We start from the raw sequence: 27,484 nt of genomic DNA, 5'->3' as shown, positions 1-27,484 counted from the left end.
GTTTGATTTGTCGTTTTTTCAGTGGTGCTAGGATGTCGGCGCTGTTGGATAACCATTGGGTGAGGTTGGTGGCTGCTTGGTCTAGGTTTGAGGAGTGGGCGGGGGGCTTTTGAAGAAGCGATGAGGAGATCTGGTCGATGGTGATTTTGTTCCAGTTTCTTTGCAGAGTGGGTTGGGGGTGGTTGTTGGATGTGTGCTTGTTGTAGGTGAAGTGAACGCAGCTGTGGTCAGTCCAAAGCAGAGCTGTGGTGTGGCTGAAGGAAACATGTTTGCTGGAGGTGAAGATAGGGTCGAGTGTGTGACCTGCGATGTGGGTGGAGGTAGTGACAAGTTGTTTAAGTCCGAGGTTTGCGAGGTTGTCCAAAAGGGTGGTGGTGTTGCGGTCGTTGTTCTTTTCAAGGTGAAAGTTGAGGTCTCCCAAGAGGATGTAGTCCTCGGAGGGGAGCGCGTGTGGTGTGATGAAGTCCGTGATGTCTTCACTAAATTGTGCGCGGGGTCCTGGTGGCCTGTAAAGGAGGGTGCCTCTGAGTGTGGTCTTGGGATTGATGTGGATCTGGAAGTGAAGATGTTCAGAGTTGGCGAGATTGACGTCCGAGCTGGTTGAGATGCGGATGGATTTCTTATGGACGATAGCGATGCCTCCTCCTGTGTGGCCGGTACGGTCCTTGCGAGTGATCTTATAGCCTTTCGGGATGGCAATGGTGATGTCTGGGGCAGAAGAGGCATTCATCCATGTTTCTGTTAGGAAGGCGACGTCCGGAGAGATTGTGTCTAGTAGATTCCAGAGGTCAATGGCGTGTCTGTGGACCGAGCGGGTGTTGAGCAGTATGCATTGTAGGTGGTTGGGATCGGATATCTGTAGTGTGTTCGTAGATGAGGAGTTGTTCTTGGTGCCGTCGAACTTGCAGGAGTTGCAAGGGAAGGGTCCATGGGTGTGTCCAGGAGCGGCTTGGACGCAGATGGGGGAGCGGCCAGGGTTAAGGGCTAGGAGGGTGGTGGCATCGTAAGTAATGCGGGAGGGCTGGGCAGTGCGAGGGCCAGGGGGTATGGCGCTGGGCGCGGTCCAGGCGCGGACGGGCGTAGACGGGCTTACCTTTGGCGCACCTTCGGCGTGTACGTAGCGCGTGGACGCTGCGCGTTGGGACATCTGACATTTAAAGGATGGGGGGGGGGCGGAGCGTGGGAGGGTCAGCAGCTGGGAGGCGGTAGCGGGGAGGAGGGGCGAGCCTGGAAACAACAACACGGAATACAAAATGGAGGTCAAAGGGGAGGCGAGGCAGGGGCAGTAAATAGCCTGAGTCACAGAGAGAGAAATCGGTGTAATGCAGTTGCTGTTAGAAGAGAGCACACACACTCAAATATAACGCAGGGCGGGCGGTGCTACAATTTCAAGCGCTATGAGAGTCGGTCTGATAAATTGCGGAGCCTACGTAATTATAAGTAGCTTCTGAGATGACACTACGCTAATGTAGCTGATCGCAGGCGATACCGTATAGTTCTGTGAGGGCTGCGATGATCACCAGGGCAGGCAGGCAGCAGAAGCAATGGGAGACAGGCAGCAGCAGCAATGGGAGAGGAGCGAGGAGGGAGCAACCGGTCATGGCCCAGAAGCTCCTGGCCTTCAAGGCCCGTTTCGCAAAATTGTAGACCGGCATTGTTGGAAATGGGGGTCTCTAGTTGGCAGGTTGTTACCCTGTCCAAGTAGGGACCCATCTTCCTAGTCAGGATTAGGGGGATACACTTCTGAAATAACCCCTGCTCACCCCCTTGGTAGCTTGGCATGAGCAGTTAGGCTTATCACAAAGGCAGTGTGACGCATTTGCACATAACATACAGTAATACAGTGAAAAGACTACAAAAGAACACCACACCAGTTTTAGAAAAATAACCAACATTTATCTGTGTAAAACAAGACCAAAAGATAAAAATCCAACATAAAATAATCAGAATATGCACTATGCAAGAATAACCTTAGGAATGCAGTTCCTTGAAGTCAGTAGCTCCTTCTGGTGCTATCGCGGTGCTGAAAACGACCAAATCCAACAGTTTTGGTCAACCTCTTTGGTGCGGACCGGCATCGGTGTCAGAAGACATCGGCAGTGTGTTCCGACAGCAGCGGTCATTAAGGCTGCAGTGTGAAGCGGAGCGGTGCGGCGTGCGGTGCCCTCAGATCGTGGTGCAGCCGGTGGCTCGGTGGCGGTCATCCAGCGGCGTTGGTGAGACTAGGACTATGGTGCTAAGCTGGGCAGTGCTCGTCACCGTGCTGACAGTCATGGTGCATGTGGTGATGGGGCTAGCGTCGGTGGGACAAGGCGGTGCTTCATGTAGCTTAAGAGCGGTGCCCCCAGACCATGGTGCGGACCACGGCAACGATGTCAGCGGGCAATGGCGTTGGTGAGACCAGGGTGGCGGAGTGAAGCGTGGTGGTGTGGAGCGCAGTGCTCACAAGTCGCAGTGCAAGCAGTGGTTCGGTGGTGACGGCGGTCGTCGTCATGGGTGAGACCAGGGTTGAAGTGCGGTGTTGCCTTCTTTGGTGCCTTCAGGTTACAGAACCGCCGGCAGTCTTGGTGACAGAGTCGGGTTGCGGTTCCATCTGTGGCAACTGAGACAAACGGTCCAAGAGGAAGGTGAGGTTTTTGCAGTTCCTGAGACTTCTTGCACAAGGAGCAAGCTCTACTTCAAGCCCTTTGAGAAACTGAAACACAGAAGTTGCAGAGAGTTCAGTCCAGTCCTTTGTCTGCCCAACCCTTCTAGGGTTCCCCCTTTATGCTGCCCTTCTTTCGAATAGATGCGCTCTCTGGTACACCTTGATTTTTGAGGCAGAAGTACTTGCTGGGATGAACAAAGGGGCCTTAGATATGAAATGATACTTCTTGAGGAAAGGGAACAGGATTCTATTCCTTTTTACTCATTTGGCCCCAAGAAGGATGGCGGTCCAAGATCATTCTCAACCTTCACTTTTTTAACCTGTTTGGTATCCACAGGATAAGTTCAAGATGTTGTCCCATGGGAAGATCCTGCTTGACTTCGATGCAGGATTGGCTGTCATCCCTTGACCAAACACAAGGTGTTGGAAGGAATGCTTAAAATACTCAGAGCCTCTAGCAATCACTTGGGTCACAACTCGGCCCATAATCTTTCACCCACTCTGCCACTGTAGACAGTGAACAGCCAAATGCAAATCTGTCTTGGTCCTGCACCAAAAGAAAAGTCCAGGCCCCAGGATTCCTATTTCCATATACCAGTTCTCCCTCCCCTGGGTGGTACTTGGGGTTCACCATGGGGTCCCAAGACTATTGGTTAATGGTTCTGCAGGTTGACAAAACAATTGCAACAGTTTTTGTCACCTAAGCGTCGGCAGTTGTGGCGACTTGATTGTGTAGAGCAGAAGCCCATGTATTTTTGTACCTGGATGACTGGCTGCTGAAAGCAGGCTCTTTGGTGCTGGTCAAGGATCATCTTCAGTGCTGTACAACCCGTCTCTATACCTTGTGCTGGATAGGAGTGGTACTGGACATGAACTTCATAAAGACTGATCCTCTTCCTCAGAGGATTTTGAATATTCCAGATATGATTGCAATGTATGACTCCGACACAGACCCCGGTTCTACAGGTCCTGTGCCTGCTGGGTCTGATGGCCTTGTACATCCTGTTGGTGCTTCACACTAGATGACTAATGAGAGCCCTTCTAGTGGTGCTTGGGAAAGAAGTGATACCAACACCGGGGTTAACCTGTCAGCTCAGGTGCAAATCTTCTAGTCCATCCAGATCTGCACTTGTAGATGTATCCCTCCAGTCTGTTTGTGGTTTGTCCCTTCAGTTCTCTGCAAGTGGAGGAGATGCTTAAAGTTCCCTCTCTCTTTAGAGGACAACAAATGGTAACTTCTTTCCCTATGTGATGAAAATGGTCATCTCCAGATTGGGGTGTCCCTGGGTCTATATCTTGGCCACTGCTTGGAACTGGAAGTGTCCTCAGTTTTATGCCATACACTTTCGTCTGAATGGTTACCTGTGGGATGGCTTTAGGTTCAGTTAGTCACGGAGTCTGCCATGTGCATTCCCAGCAATTCTGTTTCTGTCAAAGGTCATGGGAAACACAGCTGATTCGGATCCTCCCAGACTGGGCGAGGAGGACTTGTATGCCGATCTTTTGGCACTCAGCATTTGACCCTTTCTGCTGTCCTGCACAGTGCGGGCCTACACTCGTCCCAGGATGGTCAGGGCCTCTACCCCAGTTCTCAGATGCTGTGGCTGCACGTGCAGAGATTGAATGTCTCAGCTACAGAACTTTGGCTTATGATTTTAAGTTGCAGATGTAATTTTGGTTGCACAGAAACCCACCACAGAAAAGTTGGTTTATTGGTGCAAGGTGGAAGGTCTAAACCCATTGAATTCCTGCCTTTCTGATGTCTTAGGTTTCATCTTCTGCCCAACAGGGTTTAACAGTAGCTAATGTTAAAGATTATTTGACTACTGTATCAGCCTTCGTGAGCCTTCCTGAGCTTCCTTTTTAGGTCGAGCCTTGCGCAGTGCGCATGCGCTGCTCTAGGAATCTGCTTCTTGAAATCACTTCGAGCAAGCTTGTGCTTTAAGCAGTGACATTTCATTAGCCTTTGCGTGTCGCTTTAAAAAATGAAAGCACGCAATTGGCCAAAGGCGGCTTTTTGTCCCACCTTTTTCTTAAAATGGTGACGCCTACGGCCTAGACCTTGCGGTTACGCGCAGTGTGCCATATGTTCAGTGTCAGATTTCAAAGGCTTTTTTTTGCTCTGCTTCGCGTGGCCGCGCTTGCGAAAGCCTCAATTGCTATCTGGGGGTATGCCTTAGAGGCCGATTTGGGGCTCCTTTCTTGAGTATTCTTTATATCCAAAGCACTTCGAAGCTCTGCATATTGTGCAATATTAGTGCATTCCCCATCGAATCGAAAAAACATGTTGCTCCCCGGCATGCTGTTTTCTAGGTTTAGAACCCTTGCACATGCACAGCCTGTTACCCTTCTTCATCCGAGAGACAAGGAGTTATTACACATTTTTTTGTCATCTGTATAAAATATGAATAAAAGCAAAGATTTGCTCATCAACTGTGCAGAGAGCTTTTGATGTCTGCGCTTGAAGTTTTCTCCTCCCCCTTCCCTCTGCTTGCTACCTTCGAGTGGAACCTCCCCTCCTGACTCTGGGACGCGGGCTGTGCTCTCTGAGGCACCCTGACTCTCTCCTGGGATCGCGCTGGGGCCAGAGTGCTACTAGCCTGCATGGAAATCTGGAGATTTCACGGCAGGCCGGTGGCTCCCAGAAGCAAGTAGGGCTGGGGCATGGATAGTTGCGTGACAGAAAATGATGTACGATTGTAACTTAAGCAGTTAAAAAACATTTAATCAATGCACTGTTATGATTTTCCATCCTTTAACTGGTCTGGTTAGTGTGCCATAATTGAATTCAATATCCCATGGTGTTATAGAATTCTCACACAGCCATTGTCTGCCAGAACAGCCAACCAACACATGACATTCCACAAATAAACTTCATTACTGAGAGAGCTGGGGTGGTATATTTGCCAGTTACTTCGTAAAAATGTATAAACAAAGTCTGTTACACACCTAGCACTGTACTCGCCCCCTTTCCTTTCGAAGTGCATGAACTCTTTCCTCCGGTATACCCATGAAATACAAAACAAAGTACGCCCTCCTTGAAGTTATGCATGTGGATTGTTGTTAATACGACCAGCTGGACTTATTCACAGGAAGCCAGAACCGAAACAGTAATGAAATGTGACCAGTACTATCATTAAACAGAACGTTTAAGGACATATTAATGGCATTGTTATCATGCTCAGGGCCCACAGTCTGCACTGCTCCTAGCTAGCCGGGCTGAAGACGACTGGAATGCCACAAACCGGGCCTCGGAAGCTTGTTTCCGGTCCAGGGAAGGCATGGCTTGGCAGTTCGGGCTGGACTGTTCCCATGAGGCACAGGGTCAGACTGATTTGCATATAGCCATGTCTGAACTGGGGTGGCAGAGTGGGCTAAAGAACGGTGATGGATTAAACCCAGATCTTTTGACTGGGTGTGAGTGTTTGATTGGTTCAGATGCTCCTTCCATTACCACCCCCTTTTGTACCGCTTTTGGCCGCCATAAGTGTGGCAGGGTATGCTCAGACGTGAGTCCCTTGCTCACTTTGCCACTGGATTCGAGCAAGCCGGGCTGAACACGGCTGGAATGCCAGAAACCGGTCCTCGGAAGCTTGTTTCCGGTCCAGGGAAGGCATGGCTTGGCAGTTTGGGCTGGATTGTTCCCATGACGCACAGGGTCAGACTGATTTGCATATAGCCATGTCTGAACTGGGGTGGCAGAGTGGGCTAAAGAACGGTGATGGATTAAACCCAGATCTTTTGACTGGGTGTGAGCGTTTGATTGGTTCAGATGCCCCGTCCATTACCACCCCCTTTTGTACCGCTGCTCCTAGCTACAGCATGGCCATTCACCAGTGGCAGATGAAGTAACTATAGATGTTGTAGCACCCAGGATAATGTGCTGCATGGCTAAATACTTATAAGATCCCAAAGGCGAGACCTATTGGTTATGCCAATGCTTGTTCATTTATGTCACCACTAATGTTGTGTTTTCTAAAAGGTTTACTGTATTGGTCTCCTCCTATTTTGTTTATTATTGCTCACTGAGATTTGACTCTTTTGTTAACTATTCTCATTGCTCTTACATTCGTGCTGATGCCAAATTAACTGTTTTAACTCTGAAGACTATTCTTAATGGCATTGACTTCAGTCTGTAGGGTCAGATAACTTCAGGCAGAGACTGTTGTCATAATTTAACTGGACAAGTTCACTCTTCACACCTTCCCATCTCTTCTATTAATGGAAAAGATTCTATATAGGAGCTGGCAGCTGGAACATATTCATGAGGCGAGGAATCTACAGTGAGATTTTTGTGCCCACCAGAGATAGTCACTAAAGGCATGTGACTTTTTTTTTCTTGAACAGAACCTGCCCATGCACCCTCTTCAATGTTGGGGAAAACAGCAAATTAAAATATGCAGTTTCACACTCTGATCAACTTTTGCTATTGCTGACTTTAAATAAGTAAAATGCAGGACTTGTTAAAATATCAACACTAAATAATTTATTCGCTTCGAAAATGTATGTTACATTTTTAATACGTGTGAGCAAATATTAATGCCAAGGCTTCCAAGCAAAAATTTTAATATATCAATGCTGGACATAAAAAGCATGCAGAAAATTTAAAATAGTTACAGAATTACAAAATATTGGCATAAACATTCAGACGCCTCAATATGAATACCATCCTTGTGGGTCTCAACTCTCCCTTTTCTTCACTTCTCAAAGACTTCATATTTAGATTTTTCACTATTTTCCGCGTAAATACTTTAAGCCCCCAAGAGCTTTCAGGTTCTTCATGTTTAAACCGTCAAACTTGAAATATTTTCTTTTCTTCTATCACTTCCTCGCTTTCAGTTTAATGGCGAATCCACTCACGTGCAAGAAAGTATGTCCTCTTTTTCAGCTGTTTTTATTAGGTCTCATCTAGAGACATCTGTAGCCGTCTTATTAGCTTTGTGATATAAAAAAAATCTTAAGCTAGAAATGCATACCTATATGCATAGATTTTATAAATATTTTTGCCAAGTTTTATTTAGTAACCGTACATATCAAATGCTAACCATAAAAAAACTATTTTTGTTGGTTGCTACAGAACATTTCACATTTACACTGCAAGTCTGCATATAATAGAATAGTAGAGAATATTCTTGACAAACTTATGTAGAAACTCCCAGGATATCAGTGTCGAGGATATCCTAAGTAAGCAAACGTGTTTCGGCACCATTCTCTCCCATCTCAATGTGCAGCTCCATCACAATAAGTTAACACAAAAACAAAAAATACAGCGAGAATGCTTTGAAATCTACCTATGGCCACGCCTACAGCATTTGGTTATAGCATTATCTAGGAATGTCTATCTTCATTCTCCAGTGTCAGGGCTAATACAATATTGTCATACCTTTCTATGCTGACATTCTTTATTCCTTTTATTTTTTGCTTGCGTAGTGCAGCACTCTGAGCTTAAGCCCATTTTAATTATTGAGCTATCCGTAAACGCATATTTGGGCATAATAATGCATCTTTTGGCCATCAAAAGTGCCACGTTGAAAACCTAAATACGGCTTTTTGCTTTTCAGACCTGGACATTAATCCCAAAAGGCAACGGTCAGTTTTTATGATTTGTGGTCAGCGATGGTGTAAGACAATGGGTTATTAGTTGGGGAAAATGTGAGTTCGACCCCAATAATGGGTCCCAAAATCCTATCACGTCAAATCCAAGGTTTCAATAGTTTAAAACCTGGAATTAATCTGTGGTAGGCATGGAAGAGAGCAGACAGGTTTGACCTAGGAAAATGGGCAAAGAATTAAGAAAAATGACAGCAAAACAACAAAAAACTAAAAAGGGGAACTAGAGACATGAATTTATAAAGTTTCAAGGGGAAAAAGTGGCATGAAAAAGTAAAGCGCCAATCAAAAATCACTGTTCGTGGTTGACCGAGACCTAGGCGTATTTTCAGGCCTACCGTGATGGAGCACAGATGGGATATAAACAACCGGGTCGTCCCAGTGAAAGTGTTTACCTTCTGACTTAGTCTTTTTTTTTTTTTACTCCAGTGGGGCAAGGTTGAAGACTATCTGCCGAAGTCCTCTGAAAGCTATATAGCCCTCTGAAGCCTTTGGTGTTAGCGGGAAAAGCTTTGGGCGGGAGAAATTCACATTTTGCAGCCGCAAAGTCCTCTTGTCATGCAGATACTATATAGGGCTCGATTCAGATCTCATTCGGAAAGCATACCGAACGACTCGGGTCCAGAATGCTTTCCAGATGACTAGGATTTGTCAAGGACCCCACAAGCCTTACTGTCTGCCTGTAGAGTAGTCTAGCAGGGATGATATGAATAACCTCCACCGTCTCCCACCTGCACCCTAGTCCTACTTTAATTAGTACCAGACTGGGGCGTGGTGAAGCCCGAGGAAAGGAATCCTTGAGAAGTGATGTGCCTGAAGGTGTGGTGAAACGTTAACTGACCCTCCGTGGAGTTTGTTGTCTTTCCTGACCTGTAGCCTAGAAAGATAGCCAACAATGGGTCACTTACTGCCTCAACCAGTATACACACATACACATACATTCGTCAAGAGGATATTAGGGAGAAGAATAACAGTCAACTGAAAGGATGTGTTTGTTCCAGGAATCTCCGGTGGGTGCGCCTACCACCAAGGGACTAGGAAAGAACACACAGTGCACCTGCGCTGGAAACCACTGTCTCAAAATAACAGGGGATTCCTTAAATCAGCAGTTACAGTAACAGGCGCTCCTGCGCTACTGTGAGGATTAAATTAACAATGCGCTCCTGCGCGTGATGTGTGGTAAAAGAAATGGGAGTCGGTGATGCACTCCAGGGCTCACCGTGGTGTGGAACAAATGGAAGGGGCAATGCACTCCGGTGCTCGGCAAGTAGTAAAAGGAAAAGGAAAGCGGCGATGGGCTCCAGCGGTCACCGTGGTGTACGAATAAGAAATGAGCAGTGACGCGCTCCTGCGCTCACCCGCAAAAGGGAAAGGGCGGTGACGCGCTCCAGCGCTCACTGCGAAGTACCAACACGGAAGGAACGGTGACGCGCTCACCGTGGTGTACAAACAAGAGATGAACGGTGATGCGCTCCAGTGCTCACCACAAAGTACAAACAAGGGAGGGATGGTGACCGCTCCGGTGCTCACTGTGTAATGCCACGAGGAAGAGTGAGTGCGTCTGCACTCGACTCTTCAGTGGCAGTAGCAGCGCTTTGGTGCTGACAGGGTCGAGGAGACTGGACAAAGGGGCGAGGGCAAGTCAACAAGGGTTTGAACGCTGGGTACCTGACGTGAACGGCAGTTCCACTGGTACTGGCTCCGGATAACGTCTATATCCGGATCAGAAGCACTTTGTTTGGGCATTGCGGGGTTTTGAAGGTGTCACCCGGCCAACCACACAACACTCACTCCCCACTACGTATGGGGACATGACAGGATTGGGTGGAGGTGTGCAAAAGCTTTTAAACAAATTGTGTGAGATCACCAAAGCCAATAGTCTTTAAATCAAACTAAAAAAAACAGTGGTCTCAATTAGCAAAAAGTCTAACAAATGGGGCCCCTGGTTTTTGAATAACCACAAAATGCCTAGAAGTCTGAATACAAATATTTGGGAGTAATCACCGACTCCAAGAACCTTCACAGCACACAATGATCAAATAAAATCTAAAACCGGTTGAATTGATTTCAGCCTTCATCTCTGTATACAGCCCTGTGGGGACAAATACTAATGATGATGCTGACGGTTCTAAGTGAAAAGTTACTGCCAACCATCTCATATGAGCGCAAACCATTGTGTGGCGGCGAAATAAAATTGTTGGAAACAATGAATGTAAACACCTATAGGCAGATTTTCTGGTCACCACGGATTGCATCTCCAGGGCAAGTTAGATTAGAATTTGTTGTCACTAAGCAAGTCATCTCAAGACATTGGGTCTTTGTGAAAATGTTTTTTAAGTTGAGATCTTCAAGAGAGGGCACATACTATTACCTGCTTCTGGCTGAACTATCCCACATAGTCAGGATATTGACACACAGGGAATATTAACTAGAATGTTTTAACTGCCTATATATAATCAATGTCTGGAATTCATCAGCGTCACTTGGTAAGTTCAAGAAGAGCATGATTAAAAGCATGCAAAAGCAGTCATACATCCAAAATAAGAACATACAGGCGTCAGAGTCACATGCTTGGATCGTTTTAAACTCCTATCGAGCCCCTGCTCATCAGTCGTACTTGGACTGTTGCAATTTAAAGTTCACAAAAAAGACTTGGGTTTTGGTGGCTTCCCTACCTTGGACTTGGCTCCCAAATGGTCTACCAGAGGCAACTATAAAGCATGCAGATGGGCTAAATAAGTGCAGGAAACCATCTTACATGTGCCCCATGGTTCATTCAGAACATAGACATTTACTGTGCCAACGGGGTGTGGGCAGGGGGTGTGGAACTGTAGACAGGCAGTTATCAAATTCTTCAGTGGGAAGAATACCAGGCTATCTACATGCATCACCCATTTTTAGACAGTGGTTGAGAAAACTTTACACCTTATGACCTGATGTTACTGTTTAGTGTTTTAATGACCACAGTGACTTTTAAAATTCATTATAAATTAAATATGGTGTTTTTATTAACCTGTTTCGCTAACCATGAATATCAATTCTGTTTTCTTAATACTGCTATATTCATGCAATTAATTAACTTGTGAATAAAATCACTTTGGAGTGTGAGACATATAAAGTAAACAAGAAAATTCACATCTAAACAGTTATCCCCAGGCTTCTGATAACCACTTGTACCTTTTTTTTCCTTTGGCTTTTAAGATAACAGATTTCATTTAATAGAAATGGCACATTAACGTCCACAAATTATTCATTGAAGGTGGAATTTGATTTTCCCATTTTTGAGCTATACCAAATCCAGCAACAATTATAGTAGTGAGTGCAAACAAAATTAAACACTTCACATGAATTACAGTTAAACTTGTTAAAACATTTAAATTAAAACCAACTTAGCTTTCAGCAGCAGAAGTTAAAATATTGTTATTCGCCCTGTTTTCTTAAATGCAATCCCCCAAGAGTCTCGGCTAGTTCCATACATTTAACAAAAGGGATCTACATGCAGTTATTCTGTAAACACAGGGCAAACAACTGCTTCTTGTTCTTTGTCTGTATATCTTGCCCATCTCTTCTCCCAAATAATCTAACTTATACATAGTTCAGTAATATCCCTCAGTGTACTGAGGATATTTGCTTTTCTCTTAAAAGCATTCATAATCTTTTGGTGAGAGAGTTTCCTAATGTGAAGCTTAAAACATGTATTTGTGAAAATCTATACTGTAAGCTTACGTCCTGGGCAACATGACGAGTGATAAATTACAAAATTGTTAGATTGAAGTAATTTGCTGCCATCTCCATTGTTATCAGTTTGATTACCACTTCCGTCAGCTCTTGATGTATGTTGGAATTAGTATGTAGCATCAGAATATTGCATTATACTGTCTATTTACTTTTAAAGCACCCTGTAAGCACTGGTAACACAACACTTTGTTTTGTGTTTTTTTCAGTATACCTTTTGGAACTTTGTACCAAAGAACTTGTTTGAACAGTTCAGAAGAATAGCAAACTTTTACTTTCTCATCATATTTCTTGTACAGGTAAGTTAGTAAAAATGTTTTTTTTACTTGCCTGATTTTAGTAAAGCTGTGCTGCCTGCATATTAGGTTTACCAACAGTACATTCATTTGTTGTTAGTGTCACCACATGTGCCACCTTTCAAGGACGGTGACAACTTTGGAGAACATTGGGAATATGGGCAATGGAAAGTCTTGTTCTAAGTGCCTTAATAGCAGGAATAAGCTGTACAATTGACCTGAGGGGATTTTGTCCTTCTTTAGCCATCTCTGCCTTGGCCTGTACTACAGCGGTACGATAATCTCATTTTATGACACCTACACCTAATCTCCAATAGTACGCTTCAAGAAACCAGAGGTTCAGAGTATGCCCACCCCAGCACTGGTTCTGAATTTTTAATACTGCAAGTAATCTCACTGCAGTTGAAAGGCTAGCCCGGGTCAAATTGTTCACCTATGTAATTTAACAGCTGGATAGGCTGGCTCCTTGACAATTATAGAATGGTGTACGGTGTACCAGCAGGTATAACATGTTTACTTTCGTAGGTGTTCAGTCACTAAGTTGGAAGCAGCAAGCTCTATAACCCCAATCTGCCAGATCATTGTAACAGCCTACAGAGAGCTATTAAGTTGATTGCACGATATATCAGTACACCATTTTACTCTTTACTTCTTCCAAGCCATCATGTTGTGAGCGGTTGTGCATTGCTGTAGATAATTTGTGAAAAACAGGTTTTCTTTTAGCGGAAGACATCCTAAAATTATGTTGCGTCAGCAAGATCACTATACACGAAGTACTGCTAAGCACACATATTAGTGATGACAGGTTGAACACTGCCTCCTTATCTGAACTGATCAATTGTTTTTAAGCAGAACCTTCCCCCAGTTCAACTCTTTGCTGAATCAGTGAATTTTCATGCATCAGTTTCAAGCCCCCTGATCTAACCCTAGTGAGGGTGGCATCAAGCTCATGTCTGAGGACCCCTCCAGAGCAATCATAAACACCCCTTCCCATCCCATCTCCCATCTCCCCCCTCCCCCAAACAGCCCCACACCAAAAGTAAAGGAACCAAGCAATTCCCATAATGGTGGTGAGACATGAAGTGGCACTCACACCTCCCCCCATGTTCCCCCACACCTGAAGAAAGCATTCTGAACCCCCGTCTACACAAAAATGCACCAGCTAGTCAAGAGCAGCAGTTGACGCCCAGCTAAAACATCCATTTAATCTCTCCCATCTCAGGAAAGCTGCAGTGGAAATGTCATGCAGGTAGTAACAGTCCAGGTATGTGCGCCTCAGACCTGGCTCTGCGACCTCTGCCTCAGCTCCGGCCCCCACCCATCTTCCTCCGTGTCCGCTGCTACTTGCCAACCTTTTACCACCTGTGCCTGTTGTGCCGCAGCTTGGCCCTCTCATCCAGTGGCCCAGACGTCTGGATGATTCCCTGAACAGAAGTTTGATTCTCAGGAGCTTGTTCCGAGGCATCAGGGTGTTCCTTACAGGGTCCCAGAACCTCTTGTGAATGCTCCACCGTGCAGACTACTTGGGTCACAGCCTCCATCCTTGACTACAGTGCAAGGGGGAACATCTATCAGTACCGTATTTGCCACCATCTGAGTTCTGCAGTCACCGGGGCTATCAATCGTCATCTATTGAGGGTAGCCAGGGATACTTCTTGGTACAAATCCATCACTCGATCCCAGAATGGTAATACCGTCCGTCTACCTGGCCTCCCTCATAATAGCGTCCTTGAGGTGAGACGATCTCCGTTTGGCTATAATGTCGCTGGATGCTCCCACCCTATGTCAAGATGACGTTGTCTATAAGATCAGAATGAAAAGGAGCTTTGCATTCCAGGTCCGCACATTTGTCCCATATCGCTCTAATGTGTTCCTCCATCTTTCAGTGTGACTCCTCAAACTTTGTCCACCTCTTTGCTCATGACCATTAGATCGTCCTCATTAGTTGCCCACCTGGTCACCCAGCTGCTGAAGGTCCTTAGTCACCTCAGAGAGACCCGAAACCAGATCTGCTTTCAAGGCCTGCAGTTGTGTTACCAGCATATTGGAGAACTTCTCATGAAGCACCCCCAGGCAGGGAGTCAATTCCTCCTTCGTCAAGGAACTCCCCATGTCACTTTTCTTTGCTGCTATAGCTGCTTGCTGATCCGGCAGGTCAATCTCTCCACTCTGGCTACTCCCTAAGGCGCCTGCCGTTGGTGTTTTAAAAAATCCCCCAGCTGCTTCTGTTTGCCTGGCCCTGATGCAGCAGCCACCCCAGAGCACCTCTCTACTGTGTGCTGTATGGGCCCAGAGTGCCGGCGTCCACTCACGGTTCGGTACAGTAGTTGGTGGCCTCCAACAAACAGGCAAATGTCAACTCCATTGTGTGTCCACTGTCTCCCAGTCCACTGGCCACATCAAAGAAAGATCTGCCTCCACAGCAGGTGAAGGCAATCCCCCAGGGGGCTAGTCTCTTGAGGTTCTCCCCATGTCCAGCTTCAGCGGCCATCTCTAAGAACTCCAAGGCCCGGCCTCCTCATGACTCCGGAGTCTCTTGGGCTGGATGCTGATTCCATCCCTGCTGCGGTCTAGCGTGGTCCTCCAAGCTGTAGCTATGGGGGGCGGTGGGCTCAGCGGGAGATCAGCATTCACCTCAAACGCTACAGTGCGCCTGCTCCTCAGAGATGCACGCTTTCCCTCCCTCCCTGCAAGACCTCCGGCTGCCTATCTACTCGAGGGCTGGCCTCACTTCCATGCTCTGAGGCTGACCAAGAGCCTTAATATAGCTGCTGCCCACACTTCTCAGCACTGCTCGTTGCTCGGTACCTCAAATGCCTCCGCCACCCGCTCCTGCTTCCAGGAATCTCTGGAGATCACTCCATCTGCCCCAAGTAAGGCCCCAAGCTGTGAACTCAACACCATTACATCCACTCGGCTCGGGCTCAGGCCATACACCCTCCACCTGTTGTCTTTTGACACCATTGTGAGACGAGATCAACCTAGCGTCATTGTTTGGTTACGTGGCTTAGGACGTTTCTGGTTGGAAGTGATGCAGGTACCTTAAATGTCTTATCCTTGAAAAGTCTTTGCTTGCTGCAAAGTTAAGCTCTTGTAACCAGGAGATATTTCAGAAAGGAAGAGTAAGAAAAGAGGAAAAGAGAAAGCGCGAGAGAAGTCTGAATTCTAAAGCATGTTATAGACATCGCTAAGAGATTGCTTGAAGCAAGCTATCAACATAAGGCCTTATAAACCATGAATTCTGAAATGGTCACAGCGCCTTCCAAATTTAAATGAACAGTTGAGTAAGTTGGTAAAACAGACAAAAAGGCATAAAAATTCAGTATGGGAAATCAGGTTAAACCTTGCCTAACGAGTCGCTGACACAGAGTCCTTCCTTTCTACCTCCAGTACGTACCGTACTTAGGGCAAGGCCATGCATTTCCTTTGTGCAGTATATATATATTGAACTACCCGTGGCCGTGCTACATGTTCTGTGCCCCGTAGATGGGGCAGAGCACACAGTGCAAACATAATATTATCTGTGGTTAATTCCCAGTATGTACTCTACGTATCAGTCATGCTTTAGCGCAGACTGTATGGCATACCCCATACATGTACACCCATGCAATTTGTGTTATCCTCAGTCATCAAAGGCTGCGCTCTGCATGCAGTACATACAGATTGTGGGCTGGCTAACTTGAAAAGTATATAGTACTGGGGGGTGACCTTGTCATAGTATGAGCAGCAAGTACTGCATGCAGTACGTTGCCTATGCCCTTGCACTGCACAGGGTATAAACTATGCATGACTTTGTACTATGCTGATGATGTACTGCAGAAATGAAACAGTGGCTGTTTCCCAAGATACTACAATTACTTTTTTATGCAACCATATATTCCTCTATAAGTCCTAACACAAAATTGGTCCCCGGTGAACAAAGCACTGTCCAGTTGCCAGAGTTGATTGTCTCATTTTGTAATGTGTTACTCTTTTTCATTGGAGCACTGAGCACATACTATTGTGCACTAAACTAGAATTAAACATCTTAATGTGTTTTTTGTTTATTTTAATCCATATGCCAAATATATCTCATTCCTGATGATGGCCCAATGATTTACCCTGCCAGACTGAAACATCAAATTCTTGCAAGAGGCTTATAAAATTGCTGTTGTGGATCAAACATTAATGTATTGTTGGCCTCATTTCCCCCAACTTTGACCTGCCTCCTATTTAAAAGCTTTTATAGGAAACATACACTATATTTTTTAATAATATTTTGTCTCACTTTGTTTGGTTTTACTCATTTTACACTGGGTACCTTGTTGTTAACCCCACATTTTGTTTGATTTCTTTCATATAATACATGGTTCCACACAAAAAGTAATATTTCCTTGGTGCTCTGTTTCTCTTTACTGATGCACCCATAAATCCGTTTTTTACAACTGACTAGCATGAAAATGATATTCAGATAAGAAATTATTTCAGTTTTAAACTTGTACATCCAGTATGTATTGGTGTTTAGTAAGGAGTGGGAGACTGCATGCATTTGTGTTTACTGCAGGCAATGTTTGTAGTAATATCAGAAACATCTACAGTAAAAACTGGCTACCAGACCATAAAACTGGCCCACGAACAGCCAAAAAACAGTCCATACACTAATGTGTCAGATCCTTCGTTCAAGCACTGCCTGATTGCCCTGTAGGCCAGCCCGACCCTGCCACTAGATTTTGTTTTTTTCACTCCCTATAAAGGAAGACACAAAGGCTGCAGATACGGAGACTGGAATCTTGGTAGCAGTATGCCTGCACCACTTTTACGGCTTGATTCCCCTCCATTGCTTAGAAAAGTACTCTGTGTAGTGTTTAATTTATTCATCAACAAGGATCTTCTCTGTGTGTGTTGTTGATGGCTTTAGTCTTAGGCAAAATGTATCTGCCAAGTACCACTTCAAGCTAGGTATTGATGGTGGCTAGGATAGTCTTCACATCAGTCAAAGAATGCGGCAGAATCCTAAAAAAATACTTTATAAATGTAAAATCTGGCCTTTCTCTAAGAAGACGAACCAGGCATATTATTTTGAAGGCCAGATTAGGGCTATCGATCAATCAATTAGTCAGACTTTGTATAGCGCGGCTTATCATCCCAGGTGTATCCAGGTGCTGAGAATGGTGAGAGTTAGTCAAAGAGCCAGGTCTTGAGTCTCTTCCTAAAGTCGGTGATTGAGGGGAAGGTACAGAGGTGGAGTGGGAGGTTGTTCTAGGATTTGGCAGCGAGGTAGGAAAATGAATAACCTCCACAGCGGCTCTGCCAGATGCGAGGGGCATTTGAGAGGATAGGGAGGCGGATCAGAGTTGTCTGGTCGGCTGGCGGAAGGTCAAGTGGTGGTTGATGTAGGAGGGTCCAGCGTTGTGGAGGGCCTTGTAGGTGTGAGTCAGAAGTTTGAACTGGCATCTCTTGTGGACGGGGAGCCAGTGGAGGCTTCTGAGGTGGGGTGTGGTGATGCTCCGTTTGGGGTGGTTGAGGATGAGTCTGGCTGAGGTGTTCTCTGTGGTCTGTAGTCATTTGAGGAGCTGGGAGGTGGTTCTGGCATAGAGTGCATTTCCATAGTTCAGTCAACTAGTGACGAGGGCCGGAGTCACTCTCTTCCTGGTGCTGGTAGGGATTCACCTGAAAATCGTACGTAGCATGTGGAGGTTGTGGAAGCAGGAAGAGGCTACTGCGTTGACCTAGCGCTTCATGGCGAGGTCTCTGTCCAGGAAGATGCTGAGGTTGCAGGCGTGGTTGGTGGTCGTAGGTGAGGGACCAAGTGCCATGGGCCACCATGTTTGTCCCATGGAGAGGGGTGCTTTCCGAAAATGAGCACTTTTATCTTGTTTATGTTTAGCTTCGGGCAGTTGAATCTCATCCAGTTGGCGATGTTGGTCATAGTGGCATGGAAGTTGAATGTGGTGGTAGAGGTGTCTCCCGTGAGAGAGAGGATGAGTTGGGTGTCTTCGCCTTCTGAGAAGATGTTGAGTCCGCGGGTGCAGACAATGTTGTCCAATGGAGCCGTGTAGGCATCAAAGAGGGTGGGGCTGAGGGAGGAACCTTTGGGCACTCCACAGATATTGCTTTTGGGTTCATGGGTGAAAGTGGTAGGTGGATTTTCTGTGTGCATCCTACGCTTAAACGTTTGAAACGTGTCTCCATTTATATTCCTCTGTATGTAACAGGTTAGATGCTTTATTTTCATTTATCAAGCTGTGTTTTCTCATTGGGAACTTACACAATAGTGCAAGTTTCGCTCAATTGCCATATTCAATTGCCCATTGTGGATAATAGTAACTAGTCATCAATACTTCCTTCAGGCTAGGTCCTTTTTCACGTGCATCCATTTTGTGCCTTTTTTGAAGGACTTCTGCATAGCAGCCCTTGATGTTTGATTATTCTTTGATGTTTGAATTTGACTGTTGTGCTTTTGAGTAACATGTTCCACCCATAACTTGTTCCTTTCCATATTTCTTTTATATGAGTATCAATAGTTATTATTACTCTACAATAATGTGAGTTATTTTCTTATTTCTTTGTCGGCATCTCATTGTCATTTTCCTTTGCTCCCCATAGAATTTTCAGAATGTGTTTCTCTTGCTCCTAAAAATCGTCAATGAACAACAAAGTGAACTTTCAGCTTGCCTACTCTGGGCTTTGTGTGTGTGCGTGCTTGTACGCGATCTCCTGGTTGTAATTGCGAATACCTTCTTCCATTGCAAAGATGTGAGATACTTGTTCTGCATTATAGCGGGCCCTGAAAATTTATTTGAATAACTCAATTCAATTTAAAATAGTCTTTATTCGATATGTTTCAATCATAAAAGACAATTTACAGTTTAAAAAAAGAAATTGTTGTTTTTAGAACCCCACTCCCTGCCCCACAATGAAACAAAATCCACATTGAATTAATTTAGTCCAAAAGTTAAAAAGAAAAATGAATAAATACAACCCTTAAACATCATATTTACATTTTTACATATTAACAGTTAAAAATTATTAAAAAGAAGCAAAATTTAAAACACGAGTATAAAAGCTAATTCATTAGTGCAGGGATACAAAAATACACATGTTACTAATACAGTATGCAGGTCTGATTATTTTTAAAACAATGTATAGACATACCAGATGGGGCGATAACTAACCTAGAATTAATCCAGCCTCATTTTGCGTGCCCGAATTATCCACATCCAGTGGAAAAATTTTGACATGGCTATAACAACGGGCTGTGATGCGTCACTTCTTAAGATCCTAAGTGCCTCATTTGCAGTTCTAAGGCCTAGCTTTACACAGATCGGTTTCAGCCATGATCGCCTTGGGGCACTATATTCGGGGCAGACAAACAAGACGTGACCAATGTTTTCCTTGTGGTCATTGCAAAAGGGGCACCTTGAAGTATGACTCTTATACCATTTCTCAGTTAAAGAGTTTAACGGCAGGGTCCCCACCCTAAATTGGTGGTACCTCTTCCGGTCCCCTGGGACAGTGATCCAGTCCCAGTAAGGCTCTAGGGCCGGTGAGTGTTTAAGATCTAAGAAATCATAAGTAAATGATCGAACAGTACATTTCCCAAAACAATTGGTCTCTATCATACTCCAATATAAATCTCGGAATACCTTTTTGGGTGGAAAAACATTACTTATCGGATCATCCCATAGTTGAGATAGTCCCATCGCCCTATATATAGCTCTTACATCTCTCATCCAGGCTATTTTACAACTTTTATCCTGGGATCTGACATCTAGAAAGCCTTGGGCATACTGGGAGAGTTCTGGGGTTACCCATAACCTTCTCCAGTAGGCAGCTGATCTATACCTTGCCATGTCCTCAAAGCTATAAAATCCCAGATCATAGTTTAAAGGTATCAAGGGGGTTGACATAGGTAAGCCAGTAATGTTGCGGAGAAATTTATTCTGAGCAACCGTTAACTTTGTAAGATTACTGGGCCCCCAAAGTTCTGCCCCATATAGGACAGCCGCTCCTACCTTAGCATTGTAAATTTTTATTGCCGGTTTGATAGGTTTAGAATATGAAGAGTAAAGTTCCTTAGTGAGGGCTCCTGTTAATTGAGCGTGTCTTGTTACTAGCTCATTTGTATGTTCTTTCCAGTCTAGATTATAGGACAAATTAATTCCAAGATACTTAAAGACCTGGGTCTGTTCTAATAGCACCCCGTCCATAGTTACCTTCCCTCTGATATGTCTTCGTTTGTGCAAAACCATAAATTTTGTTTTGCTTGTGTTTATTACAAGATCGTGGTCTCTGCAAAACGTTTCAAAAACGCCTATGGCTCTCTGGAGTCCCTGCTGTGTCTTTGATATCAGCAGGGTATCATCCGCAAACATCAACAGGGGGATTGGTCTTCCTGCCAACTTTGGGGCATCTGTGGATTGATGTTCAAAATACCTAGTCACCCTGTTGATGTATAGCGAAAAGAGCGTTGGAGCTAATACGCATCCTTGACGTACTCCCTTCGCTATAGGGAATTTATCCGTGACACTACCCTGCTGATTCCAGCGAACTTGGGCGTAATTGTTCTCATGCATTCTAACTAGTAAATGAAGAATTTCATTTGGGATACCCTGCTCTTGCAATGTATTCCATAACTTGTGGCGGGGGACTAAATCGAAAGCCGATTTTAGGTCGACGAAAGCAGCAAAAAGCATCCCCCCCCCCCAATTAAAACCACGCGCCAGTATAATAACACAAATCTAAAAACTTGGTCAATGGTACTGGTATGGCTGCGAAAGCCTGCCTGTAGGGGTGACAGTATATCCTGATCGTCTATCCACCCATGGATTCGCTGCAATAGAAGTCTTGCCAGTACTTTCTGAATACATGCGATCAGGCTAATAAGCCTATAATTGCCTGGGTCCGAGCATGCCCCCTTTTTGTAAATCGGGATAATCTCGGCACCCTTCCAGGTCTCAGGAATAGGCGAGCCCTTCGCAATGCCATTGGCAAGCAATTGGATATAAGTAGCCCATAGCTCTTTGTCGTGCAAAAATAAATCTGCAGGGATGGAGTCGGGGCCCGGGGCTCTGGCTTTGGGGATAGTATTCAAGGTTTTTAAAACATCATCTTTGGTGAAGGAAAGGTAGCTTGTTTGATTGTCTGCTTGAACCAAGCTCACCTCTACTTCCCCTTCCTCTACAGCAAACTGGGTCGCAAAGTGGGATACCCATGCTTCAGGTGGAACATTATTCATGGGTTCACCTCTTAACGCCCCCCTTCCCCATTTAACAATGTTCCGGAAAGGTGTCATAGATCTTTCCCCGCTAGCTTTGAGGAGATCCTCCAGTAGTCTTCCTCCCATTCCTTTTTTGCACAAGTTTGAACTTTTTTATAAGTAGCTCGGGCATCCTTTATTTTCTTTTTGTCTCTTGTCTTTACAGCTTCAGACAGTGCCTTATAGGCAACCCTGCAGGTTTTATCGTACCACTGATCTTCCTTTTTTGCTGGCCTACGCTGCTTCTTGGTGACTCTTTTAACAAAAAAAGGTTTTAATTTTTTGAAAAATTCATTGTGGATCTTACTAATTTCAAACACTGAGGAATCCATAGTTGTTACACTCCTTGCTTCACTAATGGCCTCAATTGTTAAGTCCCTCATAGCAGATATGCTTTCCTCATTGGCTGCACAGATTGACCATCTAACTCGTCTATTGTCATTTGAGAGATTTATCTCAACATTTTCCCTCGGTTCATCTTTTTTAGATAGGTCAAACAATTTAAATGTCATGACTAGGGGGTCGTGATCGCTTTCCACCCTTGGCTTAATCCACATGTCTATAACACTGGCCCAGTTCTCTTTATTAACCAGAATATAATCTATGCGACTTTGTGAAGTGCCATTAGAAAATGTGGGGGCACCCTGTTTGTCCGAGCTCGTTCTACCATTGGTAGCCCGTAGCCCTGCCTCAATACACATGACTTTTAATTGTAATGCGGCCTCAGACCATTTTCTGATGGGAACTAAGCAAAGCTGGGGGATATCCCAGGTATGGTCCTCTTCTGTCAGAAGATCCACATCGTACTTGTCTAAAGGTTCAAAACAACAATTAAAATCACCCCCCACAATAACATTAGCATTCAAACAGTATAGCTTTAAGAGGGAATCTAACTGTTCTACAGCCTCAGTGCATTTACCCCCTGGCAAACCCCTTGAGTAGATATTGAATATATACAGGTCCTTACATAGCGGTCGCTGTAGTTTAACCAACAATATATCTGGGCTATTAGTAACCATTTGCAGAGCTGAGTAATCATTATTTTGTTTGACCCAAGTTACCAGGCCACCTTTAGGCCTTCCTCGTAGGCTGGGTGTAGCTTGGACAAAGAAATGTAAGTAGCCTTGGACAGGGTCTGGATGTATCTGCCATGTTTCCTGTAGAAGGATTATGTCCTTAGAATCCAGGAAATGTTGCCAGTCCAGTGAAGGAATTTTACTTTTCAGGCCTGCAATATTACAGGATAAAAGAGTATGTTGTGCAGATACATTGTCATTATTTAGTTCAACATTACTCAGTTGTCTAACCCTATTCTGTTGTTGAGTGAGATCATTTTCTCTTCCATTAATCATATTTGTGGCCACATCAGCCAATACAGTTATATTTGAATCTCGAGTTTCAACATGGTCTGAACCACCAATATTATGATAATCATTGGTTATATTAACATGCCCACCCTGCATATTATTAGCATTTATCAATAAATCAGTAGTATCAGAATCAGATGGGACTATCAATTCCCCTGCTAGTAGGCCACCTGTGGGAATGATTAAATCAGAGTTAGTTCTGCCCAGTCAGTCGCAGTCATTTAGTCCTGATAGGGCTTCGTATCTATTTCTCAAGCCAATACCCCAATCGTTAGGAGGGGGAGGAACCCTAAACCCTCTGTTGCTTCTTACCGTATCCCACATAGGTCCCGGAGTGTTTAAAAAGGTTACATTCTGTTGTTCCCCATAAAAGAATTTTAAAGTAAGAGGAACGACAGACCCAGCTCTTCCTTGCGGAGGGAAGATGTAATTCAAAACATTAGGTAGGACGGCTGCGTGGCGAAAAGTCACTATAACGCAGTCACCTTTAAACCTTTTCGTCCGGTTCCCTATCCAAGCCACCCTTTTCGTGGATTTAATATCACATGCAAGCTGGTCTTTGCCTCCTGGGCCCATTCGCATATTGTTTGTTAACCAGTGCAGTGCTTTGCTCGACAGAGATGCTGGAGATTCCGTTTGTAAATCCGTTGGCGAGGGACATTGGCCAACACCAGTACCACTGGGGAAGCTTCTTCAATGAATTGTAGAGGATCTATTTCCTGGCATGTTACTGGCGGGATACTTATTGTCAATGGTGCTCCGTCAATAGCCGGGGGCTGAATGGTAGGATTTATCACATTTTGAGCTGGACAGACTGCGGTCGTCGGGCCACTGGGTTTTTCGGTGGGATTCTTCACCTTGTTCTCAGCAGCCTTTCCCAACTGTGTCACCAGAGTACTTAGCTTATCCACCTCATCCACTGCCTTGGACTGAAGCACACTCATTTTCTTTAGTTCAGCATTCATTTTATCAATCTTGGCTACTAGGGGCTTGATGATTGTTTTAATTTTTGAGTCAATGATGTCTGTTATTTTTTGCAACAAATCATCCTCATTATAGTTGTTAACCAGTTGACTTTTTTCAGGGGCATCATTTTCTCCTTCTTCTGTAAATTTTGCCTTATTTTTCCTTACGGGTGTAGCTTTTTTCCTCCTATTTGCTGAACGTAAACCTGTCCGTTTTTGTTGGACTTTTCTATCTCTTCTCACAGGTCGGGATTCCTGAACAGGAGATGAGACATCGTCAGTTTCATGGGCCAAGATCTCGTTCTCAGGATCAGAATTAATTTCTATTTCTGGTGGCACTGCATTTGCTTCACTGTCCAATAAAAGACTGTTTTGATCATCAAGATTGTGATCAGAGTGGACTGTTATATCTATCAGATTGGTGGGTACATCCGGAGCTAAGGAAAACGACTGGTGGGGGCTTACGATTGGACTAAGTAACTGTAGGTTGGGTGACTGACTTAGACCCAGTGACTGCCTCCTTTTATCATTTATTTTTGTGACCACTTGAACCATATAGTTATCAATAGTCTTGGTATTAGGGGGGGGCTGTTTTCTAGACATAGTTTTTGTCATACAAGAGGCTACGTTGCAGAGTTCCCCGTTTAATAAAGTGTAGTGCGCGTGAGCCCCTCCTGCTCAGCCCTAATGAACTGTAGTAGAAGATTTCAGATGAATGGACTTACATTTATTCCAAAATGTATAGCATGCATAACAGTCATGTGAGGTAACTCCACAATGCAGCAGATGTAATAATGCGCCTTATTTGAGAGCTTTCTTACTTGTTTTCGGCAGATGGTAAGGGGGGTGGCCCAGTCCAGTCCCGGCCAGTCTAGGACTGTCTAAGACTGTCCCGCCCTTGTCCCGGGCTTCTCCCGGTCGCCTCCCGCGCGCGACTCACGAGGCGAGAGGGGGCGTCTCCCTTTCAGCGCCGCCTGGCGCTCCTGCCGCGTCACGAGCGCGTCACCCCTGGTGCTGCTGGGGGCTGTAGTGCGCTTGTGGTCAGCGCGTTCTCCCGGTTTGGCCGTTTCCCTCACGGCTACACTGCCCGATGGCTCTGCGTGTCCTTTCACTCGGTAAGCCTCTGAAATTGCTGGCTGTGATCCGCGAGGCTCCCGGCGGCGTCTCCCTTTCAGCGCCGCCTGGCGCTCCTGCCGCGTCACAAGTGCGTCACCCCTGGTGCTGCTGGGGGCTGTAGTGCGCTTGTGGTCAGCGCGTTCTCCCGGTTTGGCCGTTTCCCTCACGGCTACACTGCCCGATGGCTCTGCGTGTCCTTTCACTCGGTAAGCCTCTGAAATTGCTGGCTGTGATCCGCGAGGCTCCCGGCGGCGTCTCCCTTTCAGCGCCTCCCGGCGCTCCTGCCGCGTCACGAGCGCGTCACCCCTGGTGCTGCTGGGGGCTGTAGTGCGCTTGTGGTCAGCGCGTTCTCCCGGTTTGGCCGTTTCCCTCACGGCTACACTGCCCGATGGCTCTGCTTGTCCTTACACTCGGTAAGCCTCTGAAATTGCTGGCTGTGATCCGCGAGGCTCCCGGCGGCGTCTCCCTTTCAGTGCCGCCTGGCGCTCCTGCCGCGTCACGAGCGCGTCACCCCTGGTGCTGCTGGGGGCTGTAGTGCGCTTGTGGTCAGCACGTTCTCCCGGTTTGGCCGTTTCCCTCACGGCTACACTGCCCAATGGCTCTGCGTGTCCTTTCACTCGGTAAGCCTCTGAAATTGCTGGCTGTGATCCGCGAGGCTCCCGGCGGCGTCTCCCTTTCAGCGCCGCCTGGCGCTCCTGCCGCGTCACGAGCGCGTCACCCCTGGTGCTGCTGGGGGCTGTAGTGCGCTTGTGGTCAGCGCGTTCTCCCAGTTTGGCCGTTTCCCTCACGGCTACACTGCCCGATGACTCTGCGTGTCCTTTCACTCGGTAAGCCTCTGAAATTGCTGGCTGTGATCTCATGAATAACTATATTAAATCATTTTTTGATATGTAGTGATTCATGCAACAATACTGCCTTGTGTTGTAAAGAACCTGTGGTACCTGTGAAAGGATAAGACGAGTTGCATTGCTTGGATTCAAATTTATGAATTGCTGATCATGACCTGTTTCAGGGGAAAATGTGCTTAAATAATTGAGTTGTAAGAACAGAAGCACACAGCACATTTGTTCTACCTTGTCTCACCTCCTCTTATGTTCTGTCTGTAACACTCATCAGTTTTCCCTGTGTTTAAGTAGGATAATAGTTACCAGGGTCCTGTATTCTGACTTCATTGGCATTGAATCACAATTTTTTAGGCCTTGTCTACAGACAACTTTTAGCTTTCTGTTGCCGAAGACTTATTGTGTTTAGTACCAATTCTTACAGTGGGCTTTGGGTCACCAGTGCTTATCGTTGGTTGGCTTTCTTGTCAGTCTCATTTGCAAACACAAGGAGAGGAAGAAACGCCATTGAACAAGATGCTTTGGTAAAGAATGTGCATTCACTTGTTGCATTATGCCCTTCCTGCAGCGTCGTGCTTTGTGACTGTGCTAGGTGGCGAAGAAAAAGTAAGGAGAGCATAGGCTGGAGTTATTGGTTACGTGTGCTTGCCTCTCTACATAGAGGCATTTCTACTTGGAGATCAGCACTTAACAGATTGGTGCCTCACCACCTATGAACCACAAAGGCATGCAGTATAGAGACAGATTTAAAAGGTACATCATCACCAGATCGTCATTCATACAGTGACGAGTGGATTGGAGTGGAGCGGACCGGACCAATAGGGGAAGTACTCCATATGCCCTTAGTAAATAGTAGATAACTGCTTGTTACAGTCGTATCTTCAGCCTTGTCAGACTGTAGTGAAACAAAACAAATCTACGCACTGTCTGCTGTAGTCTTCTAAATTTCTGTTGCACTCCCTTTGTCCATTTCAGATGTGCACCCGGGTTCCACAAGGTTGTGTGTTGTAAATCTCCATAACAGCTCCATCAGTGACATAAGAGTATCCAGCATCCTATTGATGCTCCTCAAATCTTGTGCAGTATGTGCTATCAATGCTTCTTTAGCCTCATCTAGTAAAAGAAGTTAAATACATAATTTCCCTTTGGAGCGACTCAGTATTATCTCTAAGAACTAGTATGGCTCTATTCACCACAGTCAGTCATACAAATCATGCTCACATCTACATACGCAATAGAAGCGCTCTACTCAAGATGTAAAAGTACTTATGCACAAGTATAATAAGTCAAATAACAAAAAATGGCAGTAAAAAAATCAATGACAACTATGTCCCGTCATAAAAAATACATACAAATCAATAAAACAATGCTAGTAGTTCAATGAATCCAAATACATACGATCTCAAAAAAAACCTGGAAAGGAAAAGGCCGAAAGATTTTGTTTTCTAGATCATTAATTTGCATATAGTGGCGGTTCAGAAGGAGGGACTCGGACAACAGAGCTCGGTAAGTGAGGTTTTATTTTTATAAATGTTTTTTTCTTTCTCTGTGAGTGTCTCTCTCGGGCTAGGGTGGCAGGGTCCAAGGTGTCAGCGAGGGCGCGGAATCTTCGGGGTCTGGTTCGCCTTCTCTCCTCCTCTGGTGATGCCCTTTCTCTCTCCTTTGCCG

The 27,484-nt window shown here is 45.4% G+C and overlaps 1 protein-coding gene across 3 annotated transcripts in view; it reads left to right on the top strand.

The window, feature by feature from the left end:
* Window positions 1-27,484, top strand: part of ATP11A (ATPase phospholipid transporting 11A) — a 941,588-nt gene that overhangs the window by 315,408 nt on the left and 598,696 nt on the right. For all 3 annotated transcript variants that reach the window (XM_086934336.1, XM_086934337.1, XM_086934338.1), the window contains exon 3: window positions 12,202-12,291. In XM_086934336.1, the coding sequence (XP_086790462.1) occupies window positions 12,202-12,291 (90 nt within the window). The remainder of the gene's footprint in view (window positions 1-12,201; window positions 12,292-27,484) is intronic.

This window comes from Lissotriton vulgaris, chromosome 8 (genome assembly GCF_964263255.1).
Source record: "Lissotriton vulgaris chromosome 8, aLisVul1.2, whole genome shotgun sequence".
Classification (NCBI taxonomy): Eukaryota; Metazoa; Chordata; class Amphibia; order Caudata; family Salamandridae; genus Lissotriton; species Lissotriton vulgaris.
This window is presented reverse-complemented; position numbering and strand designations above follow the sequence as displayed.